We start from the raw sequence: 15,163 nt of genomic DNA on the forward strand, positions 1-15,163 counted from the left end.
CAGCAATCCTAAGGTCATAGATATTAAATAATCTGCCTTATACAATATATAACGTTCTGCAGAAAATTTCATTTTACAGAGAGAGTGAATAAACTAAGGCCTGACCTAAAGAAATGTAATAAACAGACTGATCCATCAGGCTAGGGCATGGGCTTTATACTAAAAATCAATAACTCAAAACTTCTTTACCAACATTCTTCAACAGGAGTTATTAATGTAAGCTTTTGTTTATGTACCAAGTCTAAATTTAATACAGACTGATACATCCTGGATGTTTTCTATCATTCTTACTCGAGTTTTTGGCTCCTATGTCTTTGAGAACATCAAAATTTAAGGTCTCATTTTGGCTTAAACTATTGAATAAATTTATTTAACCAGAAGTAAAAAAGTGAAAAAGTAATATATTTACAGAATCCTTCTATCACACTCAAGGGAGACAATAAAAGGTCATAATCTGTATGTTAAGCTGTGAATACCTCTTACATACTTTCCTTATGTTTCTTCTCTCTGTGGGGGGTGTCCTTCTGAGCTGTGCAGCCTCAAAATTCCAAATGATCATGGATTCAAACAGCCTCCAGGTCCTTGAATATCTCAGAAAACAGTTTATGGGACGTCACGGATCTGAATAATTGTTGGGAAATAATTTGGGAAATAACTGTCACACATGTATCTGAATAAAATACGGTCTGTTCAAAAGTCCCCACGCAGAGAACCAACAAAACTTACATTTGTATCGAGTTAAGCTTGCAAAGGTTCTGGGTGTACTCTGCAAGATAGGCACTCCCTTCTTTCAGTGATAATTAATCCTATCTCTGGCGTTCTGTTCTTCTGGAAACATATTGATACAGAAGTGCATAAAAATATCAGCAAGCAGGGCAACATTTCACAGGTCATACAAGCATAATCTCTCACGAAGATCACAGTTTTGAATAATTAGTAGCAGGAATCCTGGTTGATTATAGCCACCCTGATAGAAATCAGCAAACTCAACACAGCAGGAATTGAAGCTGGGACCTGTATTACCAACTGAGGCACAGGGGCAGCTCTAAGTATGTTTCTTACGTTAGTGTTTTTTAAATTGTGAAAATAACATTCCATTTATGTGTGGGAAAATTCCTACTGTTTGGTCTCTTTTACAGATTTGCCAGACGCCTCCAGAAAACGGTGAGACGCCTGGTTCCTGACTGTGAAGTCCGGTTCCTCCTTTCAGAAAGTGGCAGTGGAAAAGGTGCTGCCATGGTGACTGCAGTGGCTGCCAGGCTCGCCTCACAACGCAAAGAAATAGATGAGACGCTGGCTTCATTCACACTCACACAAGAGCAGCTGTTTGAGGTGAAGAAAAGGATGAGAACGGAGATGGAGCTTGGTTTAAAGAAGAAATCTCATGATGCTGCAACAGTGAAAATGCTGCCAACCTTTGTTCGTAGCACCCCAGATGGGACAGGTATCCAAGTTATACCTTAACCTTTAGTTTATGTACTTCCTATAAACTAAGATTACAACTTGTATTTACATTGCCGTTAAACATAATAAAATATCCCACGGCATTTCACATGCGATTATAAAGCAAAGTTTAATACTACACTAGGAAGATGATGGAAGGCTTAGGAAAAGAGGTAGGTTTTTGGAGCAACTTAAAGGACGAAAGTGAGGCAGAGAGATCTAAGGAGGGAATTCTAGAGTTTAAGGCCATGGAAGCTGAAGGCACAGCCACCAATAGTGGAGCAATTTAAACTGGGGACACTGAAAGCCAGAATTAGATAAGTACAAATATCCACAGCGGGTTGTGGGACTGGAGGAGCTTATGGAGATGGGGTGGGCAATGCTGCGGGGGAATTTAAACACAAGGATGAGAATTTTAAAATTGATGTGTTGTTTAGTTGGGAGCCAGTGTAGGTCAGTGAGGTCAGTGGAGATGGGTGAACAGGACTTGGTGTGGGTTAGGACACATACAACAGAGTTTTGGATGACCTCAGTGTTCCAGAGGGTAAAATGTGGGACACCAGCCAGGAATGTGCTAGAATAGTCAAGTTTGGAGGTAACAAAGGCACGGATGAAGGTTTCAACAGCAGGTGAGCTGAGGTACCAATGGAGTCGGCAATGTTACAGAGATGGAAATAGGTGGTCTTAGTGACAGCATGGATTTAAGGTCGGAAGCTCATCTTGCGCTCAAATCTTGACACAATGTTTGCAAACAAACTGGTTCAGCCTCAGACAATTGCCAGGGAGAGGGATGGAGTCAATGGCTCAGGAAGGGAATTTATAGTGGGGACCAAAGGAATATCTACTAATTCAATTCTGGATGTCGGAAAAGCAGCCTGATAATTTTGAGGGTGGAGGAGTTGGTCACAATGTCAGCATACATGTGGAAGCTGGCTTTGAGTTTTTGGTAACGTCGCTGAGGGGCAGCATGTAAATGAGAAATAGGAGGGACTCATGGGGGAACATCAGAAATAACCATAGCAGGTGATTTTCTGACTACAGTTAGATGAAAATGGTGGCAGGTGAATGCCGTCTCACTCAGCTGGATGACAGCGGAGAAGCGTTGGAGCAGAATGCTGTGGTCAACCATGGCAAGAACTGCAAACGGGTCGAGAAGGACAAGGAGGGATTGTTTACCACAGTCGCAGTCACTAGGATGCCATTTGTGACTTTGGTAAGAGCTGTTTTGGTACTGTGACAGGGATGGAAACCTGATTGGAGGGATTCAAACATGGAGTTCCAGGAAAGATGGGAACAGATTAGGGAGGCGATAACAACTTTGGAGAGGAAAGGGAGATTGAAGAGGGGGCAGTAGTTTGCAGGACAGAGCATCTTGTGACATTTCTTTCAACTAAGACATTAAACTGAGGCACATTTGTCCTTTCAGGTGGATGTAAAAGATCCCATAACACTCTTCAAAGTAGAGCAGGAGAATTATCCCTGATGTGCTGGCCAATATTTATCACTCAATGAATATCACAAAAGCAGATTATTCGGCCATTGGCTGTTTGTGGGAGTTTGCTGTACACAAATTGGCTGGGGGTTTCCTACATTACAACATGAACTATGCTGTAGAGCACTTTTGGGTGTCCTGAGGTAATGAAAGGTGCAATATAAACAAAGTTTTTTATGGTAAAGGCACCAATTCAAGTTGCAGACAGTGGAAGTGTTAAGATGAAAACAAAGTGCTGGAAATACTCAGCAGGTCTGGTAGCATCTGAATATGACTCTTCTTCATAAGTATTAAGATACCTGTTTGCAGTCTGGGGAGCTATATTAAACAAAAACAAAATTACCTGGAAAAACTCAGCAGGTCTGGCAGCATTGGCGGAGAGGGACACAGTCAACGTTTCGAGTCCGAATGACCCTTCAACAGAACTATATTAAACTCCTGATAAGGAGCATGCTAGTCTTGTGTGTCCCAGTCACAACTGGTTTAGTTTATCCTGCTCAAGGTTGTGTGAGATTACAAGGAAATCCACCACCATTTGTTTAAAAATTAAAATTTGTTTATCATATAAGAAATAATGTATGTGTATATAATATATATTTATATATAATACATATATAAATAGAAGGGAGTAGTTCCAGTTTAGATAATGGACTAAGAAGGACCGTGGGGAATGCAAAGACAGGATTATTATGCATGTACATGAAGGCACAAGGGTCGGTGAGCTACAAGCTCAAATAGCCATTTGGGAATATGATGTTGTGGCAATAACAGAAACATGGCTTAAAAATGGTGAGGGCTAAGTGCTTAATATACAAGGATATAAAATGTTCCGAAAAGATAGGGAAAGAAAAAAGGGTGGTGAAATGGCAGCACTGATTAGGGGGACATTGTAATATTGGAGAGGATGTCCTTGAGGGAGCAAGGACAGAAACCATTTGGTTAGAGTTGAGAAGCAAAATTGGTAAGATCACACTATTGGGGCTATTCTATAGGCCTCCAAATAGTAAGAGAGAGATAGAGGGGCAAATCAGCAGGGAAATCACAGGGATGTGCAAGAACAACAGGTTAGTGATATTGGGGGACTTTAATTTCCCAAAGATCAAGTGGGATAATGTTCGAGTAAAGGGTAAGGAGGGGGAGGAATTTCTGAAATATGTTCAAGACAACTTCCTTGATTAATATGTTCTCTGCCCAACTAGAAAGGCGACATTGCTGGACCTGGTGTTGGGGAATGAGGTGGGCCAAGTGGACCAATTGTCTGCCAGGAAACACTTTAGTAAGAGTGAGCATCGTATCATAAAGCTTAGATTAGTAATGGGGAAAAATAAGGAATGATATAAAGTAGAACTTCTAAAATGGAAGGGGGTTAACCTCAGTGGGATCAGAGTGGATCTAACCCGGGTAAAATGGAACTAAAGTTTGATAGGAAAATCTGTAACGGAACAATGGGTGATTTTTAAGGAAGAGATGTTTCAGGTACAGGTTCGGTACATTCCAACAAGAGGGAAAGCCTGAAAAACCATGGCCAGGAATCCTTGGATGATGAGGGAGATAGAGAGTATGATGAAGCAAAAGAAGTGAGTGTGTGGTCATGTCAGGTGAATTCTTTAAGTCTAATATGAGAGGTGAGGTGAAGAGGAAAATTAGACTGGCAAAGAGAGAATATGAAAATAGAATAACCGTTATCATAAAAGGGAACCCAATAATCTTCTACCAGCATGTAAATAGTAAGTGGGTGGTAAGAGGAGGAGTTGGTTATGTTACGGACAAAGAGGGTACCATGTGCTTAGATGGGCTTGGCGAGGCTAGAATACTTCATGAGTAGTCGTTTGGTAGTACAGAACTTGAATATTGCTAAAAAAAGAGACATGTCTAAGCTTTTCATCCTACACTCATCAGGACACTCGCAAAAATACCAATATAACTTTCGATCCTGAAAAGTGCTCAGTCTACCTCAGATTGGAAGGGCAAGATATCTCAAAAATTTGAGCAACAAGTGAAGCTAGCAGTTTTACGTTGCTACTACACAGTGGCGCCACAAGTGGCATTCGCCACTAACTAGATGCTGCTGTCAAGCCAAAAAGACATTCTGCCTATCACATAAATGTGGCATATGAATTTTAGTGCCAGTGTGACGCTAGGTATGTAGGCCGTACATCCCAAAGACTGGCGGATTGTATTGAACAGCATGTCCCAGCCGCTGCTCGCAATGGGCAGGGTACAGACCGTACCCAACCAGCCCGTGCTTGCAAAATTCAAAACACTGTATCCAACATTAGATGTGATTCTGCAATTGGACAACATTCGCTAAATAATCCCCAGTGCGCTAAGTATTACGCTGACAACCAATTTAAGATTGTCAGTCGGGATCGTAATGTGGGGCATTTGCGTTTACTGGAAGCTACATATATTAATACACAGGGTCCTGTTCTTTGCAGACAGAAAGAACATGTACACACATTGTGCCTGTTTCAGCTAAACAAAATAAATGACAGCCATTCGCTGACTTATTCCTCGGCAATGCTTTGACCAATCGGGGTGAAGCTGCTTGGTTTAAATTTCAAACAATGCTTGACAGTTAACTGTCAGTCACCATCAGAGGTGCATTCTCCATGGCAACGTCATTTGCCAGCCAATCAGCTCCCTCGTCACATACAGTATAAATTGATGTTTTCACCCTCCTATTAGTATTCTTGGGAGTGTCCTGATGAGTACAAGACGGAAAGTTTAGACATGTCTCTTTTTTCAGCAATACTTAATGTGTACTTTGTATCTGTGTTTACACAGGAGGAGGATACTGATAAAGAATCGGTAGAAGCAATGGAAAGGGTGAAAATTGAAAGGAAGGTGGTACTGGAAAGGCTGGGTTAATAAGTCAACTGGTGCTGATGGTTTACATCCCAGATTGCTAAAGGAAGCTGGGGTGGAGATAGTGGAACAGGCTTGCTATAATCTTTCAATCTTCTAGTACAGGGAGAGTGCCAGAGGATTGGAAAGTGGCAAATATGACACGCTAATTCAAAAAAGTATGTAAGGAGAGTCCCAGCAACTATAGACCAGTTAGTCTAACATCAGTACTGGATAAGGTTTAAGAAACTATAATCAGGGAAAAAAGTCAGTAGATACTTGGAGAGGTTTGAGTTAATTAAGAAGAGCCAACGCAGATTTGTAAAAGGAGAATTGTGCTTGACAGAATCAGAATCACAGAAATGCTACAGCGCAGGAGGCCATTCAGCCCATCGTGTCTGTACCTGCTCTCAGACTGAGCAATTCACCTACTGCCATTCTCCTGCCTTCTCTGCATAACCCTGCACGTTGTTCCTTTTAAAATAACCGTCTAATTCCTTTTGGAATGCCTCAATTGAACCTGCCTCCACCATACTAAGCTACCCGCTGTGTGAAATATTTTTCCTCATGTCGCTTTTGCTTCTTTTGCCAATTACTTCAAATCTGTGCCTTCTCGTTCTCGATCCCTTCACAAGTAGGAAGAGTTTCTCCCTATTTACTCTGTCCAAACCCCTCATGATTTTGAATAGTTCTATCAAATCTCCCCTCAGCCTTCTCATCTCCAAGGAGAACAGTCCCAACTTCCCCAATCTATCTTAATAACTGAAGTTCTTCATCCCTGGATCCATTCTCCTGAATCTTTTCTGTACTCCTTCCAAGGTCTTCATATCCTTCCTAAAGTGTGGCAGCTAGAACTGGATGCAGTACTCCAGCTGAGGCCGAACTAATGTCTTAAATGAGTTTAGCATAACCTCCTTGCTCTTGTACTCTATGCCCCATTAATAAAGCCTAGAATACTGTATACTTTATGAACTACTCTGTCACCTTGTCCTGCCACCTTTAATGACTTATGCACATACACATCCAGATCTGCCTGCCCTTGCGCCCGCTTTAGAGTTGTACCCTTTATTTTATATTGTCTCTCCATGTTCTTCTTACCAAAATAAGCCACTTCACATTTCTTTGCATTGAACATCATCTGCCACCTATGCACCCATTCCATCAACTTGTCTAAGTCCTTTTGAAGTTGCACAGTTTACATAGAAACTAGGAGCAGGAGTAGGCCATTCGGCCTTTCAAGCCTGCTCCACCATTCATTATGATCATGGCTGATCATCCAACTCAATAGCCTGCTCCCACTTTCTCCCCATACCTTTTGATCCCTTTCGGCTCAAGAGCTATATCTAACACCTTCTTGAAAACATACAATGTTTTGGCCTCAACTACTTTCTGTGGTAACGAATTCCACAGGCTCACCACTCTCTGGGTGAAGAAATTTCTCCTCATCTCAGTCCTAAATGGTCTACCCCATATCCTCAGACTGTGACCTCCTGGTTCTGGATTTCCCCACCATTGGGAACATCCTTCCTGCACCTACCCTGTCTAGTCCTGTTAGAATTTTATAGGTTTCTATGAGATCCCCCCTCATTCATCTGAACTCCAGCGAATATAATCCTAATCGACTCAATCTCTCCTCATATGTCAGTCCCACCATCCCAGGAGTCAGTCGGGTAAACCTTCGCTGCACCCCCTCTATAGCAAGTTCATCCTTCCTCAGATAAGGAGGCCAAAACTGCACACAATATTCCAGGTGTGGTCTCACCAAGGCCCTGCATAATTGCAGAAAGACATCCCTGCTCCTGTACTTGAATCCCTCTTTGCCTTCTTTACCGCCTGCTGCACCTGCATGCTTACCTTCAGCGACTGGTGTACAAGAACACCCAGGTCTTGTTGCACATTCCCCTCTCTCAATTTATAGCCATTCAGATAATAATCTGCCTTCCTGATTTTGCTACCAAAATGGATAACCTCACATTTATCCACATTATACTGCATCTGCCATGCATTTGCCCACTCACTCAGCTTGTCCAAATCACACTGAAGCATCTCTGCATCCTCCTCACAGCTCACCCTCCCAACCCAGCTTTGTGCCATCTGCAAATTTGGAGATATTACATTTAATTCCCTCATCTAATCATTAATATATATTGTGAATAACTGGGGTCCCAGCACTGATCCCTGCGGTACCCCACTAGTCACTGCCTGCCATTCGGAAAAAGACCCGTTTATTCCTACTCTTTGTTTCCTGTCTGCCATTCAGTTTTCTATCCATCTCAATACACTACCCCCAAGCCCATGCGCTTTAATTTTACATGCCAATCTCTTTTGTGGGACTTTGTCAAAAGCCTTCTGAAAGTCCAAATAAACCACATCCATTGGCTCCCCCTCATCAACTCTACTAGTTACATCCTCGAAAAATTCCAGTAGATTTGTCAAGCATGATTTCCCTTTCATAAATCCATGCTGACTCTGTCCGATTCTGCCACTGTTTTCCACATGCTCAGCTATTAAATCTTTTATAATGGACTCTAGAATTTTCCCCATTACCGATGTCAGGCTGACCGGTCTATAATTCCCTGTTTTCTCTCTACCTCCCTTTTTAAATAGTGGGGTTACATTAGCTACCCTCCAATCTGTAGGAACTGTTCCAGAGTCTATAGAATCTCGGAAGATGACCACCAATGCATCCACTACAATGCTTCCCAGTTTTGTAACATTCACAAATTTTGAAGTTGTGTCCTGTAAACATTTCCTTTTACACCATTTTTTGAACAAGGGCATAATGTTTGAAATTCTCCAGTCCTCTGGCACTGCACCTGAATCTAAGGAAGACTGAAAAGTTATGGCCAGTGCCTCCTCAATTCCCATTCTCACTTGCCTTAGTATCCTTGGATGCATTTCATTCAGTTCCAGTGCCTTATTAACTTTAAGTACAGGCAGCCTATCCAGTACCACCTCTTTATCAATTTTAAACCCTTCTTGTGTCTGAATTTCCTCTTCTTTCACAATGGCCTGGGTAGCATCTTCTTCCTTGATAAAGACAGATGCAAAGCATTCATTCAATGCCTCAGCCATGCGTGTGTAAATCCCCTTTTTGGTCTAATTAAATGTATTGATGAAGTAACAGAGAAGGCTGATGAAGGGAATGGAGTGGATGTTGTCCGTATGGATTTTATGAAAATGGTAACAGGTTATTTTTCAGACTGGAGAATGGTAGACAGTGGTGTTCCCCAGGGGTCAGTGCTAGGACCACTGCCTTTTTGTGATATGTAAATGATTTGGATCTTGGAATACAGAGTAGATTTTCATAATTTGCCAATGATACAAAACCTGGAGAAGTGGCAAATAGTGGGGATGATAAGAATTGCCTGCACCATGATATAGATAGGCTAGCAGAATGAGCAGGCAAGTGGTAGAAGGAATTTAATACAGAGAAGTGTGAGGGAATGCATTTTGTCAGAAGGGATAGGGAGAAACAATATTTACTTAAGATTATAATTCTAAAGAGTGTGCAGGAACAGAGGAACTTGGGGGTGCACATGCATCGATCTTTGAAGGTGGCAGTACGTATTGAGAAAGTGGTTCGTAAAGCATATGAGATATTGGATTTCATAAAGAGGCAATGCCCATATCTTTTGGTTTTGAGATCATCGGAGGCCGGACATACCCCCTCTGAAGATGCATATTGGGACCCCACAGAAGTCCCAATGCACTGACTCAGTGAGAATTGCCTGGCAAGTTTGAACCTCCAATGGGCAATTTCCCTACTCTCCAAAACCCTCCGAAGTCCAAGTTAGAGTCGGAAAATTCAGACAGTTCTCATTTACCTGGATAGTTATACAGCAAATGTTAGACAGAAAAACCCTAGTCTAATTGCTGTGTAACTATGCAACTGGCCCCCCCCGACAATCACTCACACTGACACCCCCAACTCCCACTTCAACCCTCCAACTACCCCCTTGACGCCTCCCCCACTACTTCCCAACTCTCCACGACCCCCACCAGATGACCATCCCCTGACCTAACCTGACTAGCCTCACTGCAGCCCGGCCCACCTACCCACTCACCCACCTGCCACCCTACCACCTCACCCACCTGCCATCTCACCTCACCCAACTACCCATTCACTTACCCATTCACTCACTCATTCACTAGCACACCAAAAAGCTTTGGGACCTTTAAACACACTACCAGAATATGGCAGCCAATGCCGTAAAAAGGGGGTGTGACTTCTGCACTGATTCTCCTCACTGCTCTGTCCATGGATTCCTGTGCTGAGGGAATTCTTATGCTCGTGGATTGGAAATTTGGCCAGAGAAATCTTAACCAGGTAAGTAGGTAGTTTTCTGTCTGATCAGCGTTGGACAAAGCAGTTCTGGCACTTATTGGAAGATTTGAGCCATTGTGTACAAAATCAGGGCAGTTCTGCTGAACCCTCTGGTTAGGTCCCAACTAGCATATTGCATCCAGTTCTAGTCACTACACTTTAGGAAAGGTGAGAGGGTCCTTGAGAGGGTGCAGAATAGATTTACCAGAATGGTTCCAGGGTGGGGGATTTTTGTTACAAGGTTAGGTTGGAGAAGCTGGGGTTGTTCTCCTTGGAGCAAAGGAGATTGAGGGAGATTTGATAGAGGTGGACAAGATTATGGTAGGTTTGGATAAGGTAGACAAGGAAAAACTGTTCCCATCAGCTGATGGTACAAGGATTAGGGGGACACAGATTTAAAGTTTTGGGCAAGAGATGCAGGGGAATGTGAGGAAGAACCTTTTTACTCATCGAGTGGTAATGACCTGGAACTCGCTGTCCACAGGGATAGTGGAAGCAGAAACAATCAATGATTTTCAAAAGGAAATTAGATTGGCACTTGAAAGAAATTAACTGCAGCACTCCAGGGATCGAGCGGGTGAGTGGAACTGACTGGATTGCTCTTCAGCAAGCAGGCATGGACTTTAGGTCAAATGGCCTCCTTCTGTGCCGCAAATGACTCTCTGAATCCAAATAGCTAAAATAATAATAATATACAGCATTTGTCAGTCCTGGCTTTTCGGATTGGTCGATGAGTTGATTTTTGGTGCATGCAGAGGGATATGGAGCACTCAGATCTGGAGTGCACGGTGATGGTGGCGACGGCAGGGCAGGGGTAGAGAGGATGGTTGGTGGGAAGAAAGAACAGTGGAAGGTAAAGGCAACCCAACGCAATTACCCTGGCTGGAGGGATTGGGAACAGTGTGGAAGAGGGGTTGAACGGCATGGGAGAGAGTGGGGGCATAGCATGGGAGCTATGGAATGGGGATGGAGCTGGAATGAGAGGGGTGGCATGGGATGAATAGAATGGCTTAGGATGGATGGAATGGCATGGGATGGGGATTTAAAGAAGTACTGTTGCAATAAGGGTACTAATTTCACCAGAAATATTTTGTAGATTCGTATATACTGTATATATTCATGTAAAAGTCAAATATTTGAAACCAATTTTTTAGGCCAAAAATCATGGAATCCACTTTTACATTGGTAATGTTTTCAAGGAGTTGACACACGTGTTTGATTTGGGGCCAAGTTTAATCCAAAAAAGATGCTAATCAACCATAGTAATTAAAAATGAACAATAGTAATAACCAGTAAGTAATTTAATAATCACAACAGTTTGTCATTCATAATCCAATCACAAATAATTTGAATAAAGAGACATGTCTAAGCTTTTCATCTTGCACTTATCAGGACACTTGCAAGAATACCAATATAAGGGGGGAAACAACAATTTATACTGTATGTGAAGAGAGTGCTGATTGGTTGGCAAGTGGCATGGAGAATGCACCACTGATAGTGACTGACAGTTAACAGCCAAGCAATGAAATTTAAACCAGGCAGCTTGACCCTGATTGGTCAAGGCATTGCCCTGAGGAATGAGTCAGCAAATGGCTGTCATTTTGTTTAGCTGAAACAGGTGCAATGTGTGTATATGTTTTTTCTGTCTGCAAAGAACAGGGCCCTGTGTATTAATATATGTAGCTTCCAGTACAGATAAATTCGCCACACTGTGAGCCCAACTGACAATCTTAATTTGGTGGTCAGCATAATTCTTGCACACCGAGGATTATTTAACAAATGTTGCCCAGTCACGGGTTCACATCTAATGTTGGTCACAGTGTTTTGAGTTTTGCAAGCGCAGGCTGGTTGGGTACGGTCTGTACCTTGCCCGTTGCGAACAGCGGCTAGGACATGCTGTTTGATACAATCCGCCAGGCTTTGGGATGTGCGGCCTACATACCTAGCTTCACACTGGCACAGAAATTAGTATACCACATTACCCATTTGTGTGATAGGCAGAATGTCTTTTGTGCTTGATGGCAGCATCCTGTTAGTGGTGAATACCGCTCGTGTTGTTACTGCACAGTAACAGTGTGAAACAGCTAGCTTCACCTGTTGCTCAAATTTGTGAGAGACCTTGTCCTTCCAGGGTAATCTGAGATAGACTGGGCACTTTCAGGGCCAAAAGTGATGGCCTTAGGCCCGTTCATGAGTCTGCGTGATATACAGTGTGAAATGATCTGATCAGGGTAGCCAATATCCTGCTTTTGTTTCTATTTCAGCATCAAGCTTTCATGGCGAGCAAATGGCTCGGGCCCTACCTACAAGGCTGTTGATAAGACCAATCTTAAAGCGTGTAGAACTGTAAGAATCCCAACACAAAAATTGACCAGTGAAGGTAGGCTTGCGGTAGACTATAGTAGAGAACCCTCTGGCAGATTTCTCAACTAGTACGTCAAGGAAGGGGAGTTCATTTGACTGCTCCATTTCATAGGTGAATTTAAGCGCAGGATGGAGCCTATTAAGACATGTAATGAAAGCTGCTATTCGAAATGGGCAGGGTACAGACCATACCCAACCAGCCCGTGCTTGCAAAACTCAAAAGACAGCATCTAACATTAGATGTAATTCCGCGATTGGACAACATTTGCTAAATAAATGCCAATGTGCTAAGAATTAGGCTGACAACCAATTTAAGACCGTCAGTCAGGATCACAATCTGGCGCATTCCCGTGTACTGGAAGCTACATATATTAATACACAGGGCCCTGTTCTTTGCAGACAGAAAGTACATGTACACACATTGCGCCTGTTTCAGCTAAACAAAATGAGTGACAGCCATTTACTGACTCATTCCTCAGGTCAATGCCTTGACCAATCAGGGTCAAGCTGCCTGGTCTAAATTTCAAACAGTGCTTGGCAGTTAACTGTCATGTCACCCACAGTGATGCATTTTCCATGGCAATGCCACTTGCCAACCAATCAGCACTCTCTTCACATACAGTATAAATTGTTGTTTTCCCTCTTATATTGGTATTCTTGGGTGTGTCCTGATGAGTGCAAGACGAAAAACTTACACATGTCTATCTTTTTCAGCAATACTCAAGTTCTAAAATATCAAATGACAACTTGAATAAATATAAACAAAACCTAAATGTAGAAATGTTTTAAGCATTTATTTACTGGTAAATATTTTCATTAGTATTTATACATTTATAATGAAATCAAATTATTAGCATCTCCAGGATTATATTTTGGTTCTGAAATTTTTGGGCTTTCATCCTTGAAGAGCAATGATTTTTAATGAAAAGTTACTTTTTTGGGCCAAAAATGTTGGGGTCGATTTTTTCATGAGATCAACTTTTCCCTGAGTATGTACGGTATATAAAAGAAAGGTAACACGAAGACAGGAAAGTGAAATAATTTTCAAAAGTAGCATGACTTAACTAAGCCAGGAACCTACCCAATCGTCTTAGAAATCCTCATACCAATGTTATTCTGGTGCTGGAGTTCACATGCTTGCAGAGTTTAACTGGGATTTCCTGCTAATGCCCCTGAGCTCTGAATAGGATCCACGTGGATTTTCTGATTGTAACAGTGAGAACGCTGCTATAATTACTTCTGACACAACTAGCTGTATGTTGCAATAAATAGGTATGTAGGTTTGTGCAGTTTGATGTTATGTATTTCTGAAATATCCATTCTGGGGAAAAAAATGATTAAAGTTGCACAGCGTTGGCTCTAGCAGCATAGGCCCTGCTCCAGGAGCAGCTGTGAGCAGCAGCTAATGGAAGTTTTGGAGCTGGGTTAACAAAAGTGCACTGAGTAGACAACATAGTGCCCTGAAATGATGCTGTGGCAAAGACCACAGATTTTCATGATAGGCCTTCCTCTACTTAATTAATAGAACCATGACCATGTTTTTATAAACATCTAACAGCTACTTTTAAAATAACAAGAAGAAATCTACAACAGGACCACTGCTGTAATTAATAAAACTCCTGACTTTATTAATTACAGCAGTGGTCCTGTTCCCCCAGGACCTGAACTCCAATTTCACTCCCTCTGAGCCTTAGCTCCAACCCTCTTACCCCAGAGTCTCCACCCCACTCTTACTTCCCCAGTCTCAGCCCCTATCTGCCTGTTACCTGTCCTTAAATCGAATTTCCCTGTCTCTTGGCCTCGAGCCTCATCGTTCTCTTCAATACTTGAACCCTCGTAGACCAACCTAATTCCCAGTTATTCCTTAAGCAATAATAATTAATGCCAACAATCTACAGCAATTATGATAAATACAAATAAAACCTATCCTATCAATAATGTTAATTTATGCACCTGTCCATCTATCCATCTAATGCATCCATATATCTTAGTCAAAATCTTTTGTATGCATACGCTCCCTGTCCATTTAAACTGCTCCAGTTGTCACACTCATATTTCAGCACTTAACTTGGAAATTGGCTATGCCAACATTGCAGCTACCAGACCGACACTCAAACTGATGATTTGCGTCAAGAAAGTAGGTAAGTAACCAGTATATGTTGTAGAACAGTGAACCCTACACTTCACCATCACCTTCAATAAATAAAATAACAAATCCAACACTTGTTTTTTCTTTCATGGTAGACTTTAAAAGAGAAACACATCCGCTATGCTGTAAAATAAGCTGTATAAAACCTAGCGCAGTTTCTGTACAGCTGATAGGTGGTGGTGTTCCCATGCACTAGATGGGAGAGGCCATGGGCTTGGAAGGTGCTGTCGAAGAAAGCTCGGAAAGTTGCCGCAGTGCATCTTGTAGATGATACACGCCGCTGTTACTGTCGTCAGCGGTGGTGGGAAGGTATGATTCTGGGAGTATGACTCTGTCAGGCTGTTGCTTAACTAGTCTGTGGGGCAGCTCTCCCAATTTTGTTACAAGTTCCCACATGTTAGTGAGGAAGACTTTGCAGGTTCAACTTGACTGGGTATGCTTTTGCTGTATCCAATGCCTAGGCCGTTGCTGGTCCATCCTGTTTTATTTTTATTTGACTTTTCTGCAGTGATTTGATACAGCAGACTGGTTTGCTAGGCCA

At 42.3% G+C, this 15,163-nt stretch overlaps 1 protein-coding gene across 1 annotated transcript in view; it reads left to right on the forward strand.

The window, feature by feature from the left end:
* hk1 (hexokinase 1) overlaps window positions 1-15,163 on the forward strand; it is a 165,800-nt gene that overhangs the window by 95,507 nt on the left and 55,130 nt on the right. The window contains exon 10 of the mRNA XM_078565818.1: window positions 1,140-1,444. Within this exon, the coding sequence (XP_078421944.1) occupies window positions 1,140-1,444 (305 nt within the window). The remainder of the gene's footprint in view (window positions 1-1,139; window positions 1,445-15,163) is intronic.

This window comes from Cetorhinus maximus, chromosome 20, assembly GCF_964194155.1.
Source record: "Cetorhinus maximus chromosome 20, sCetMax3.hap1.1, whole genome shotgun sequence".
Classification (NCBI taxonomy): Eukaryota; Metazoa; Chordata; class Chondrichthyes; order Lamniformes; family Cetorhinidae; genus Cetorhinus; species Cetorhinus maximus.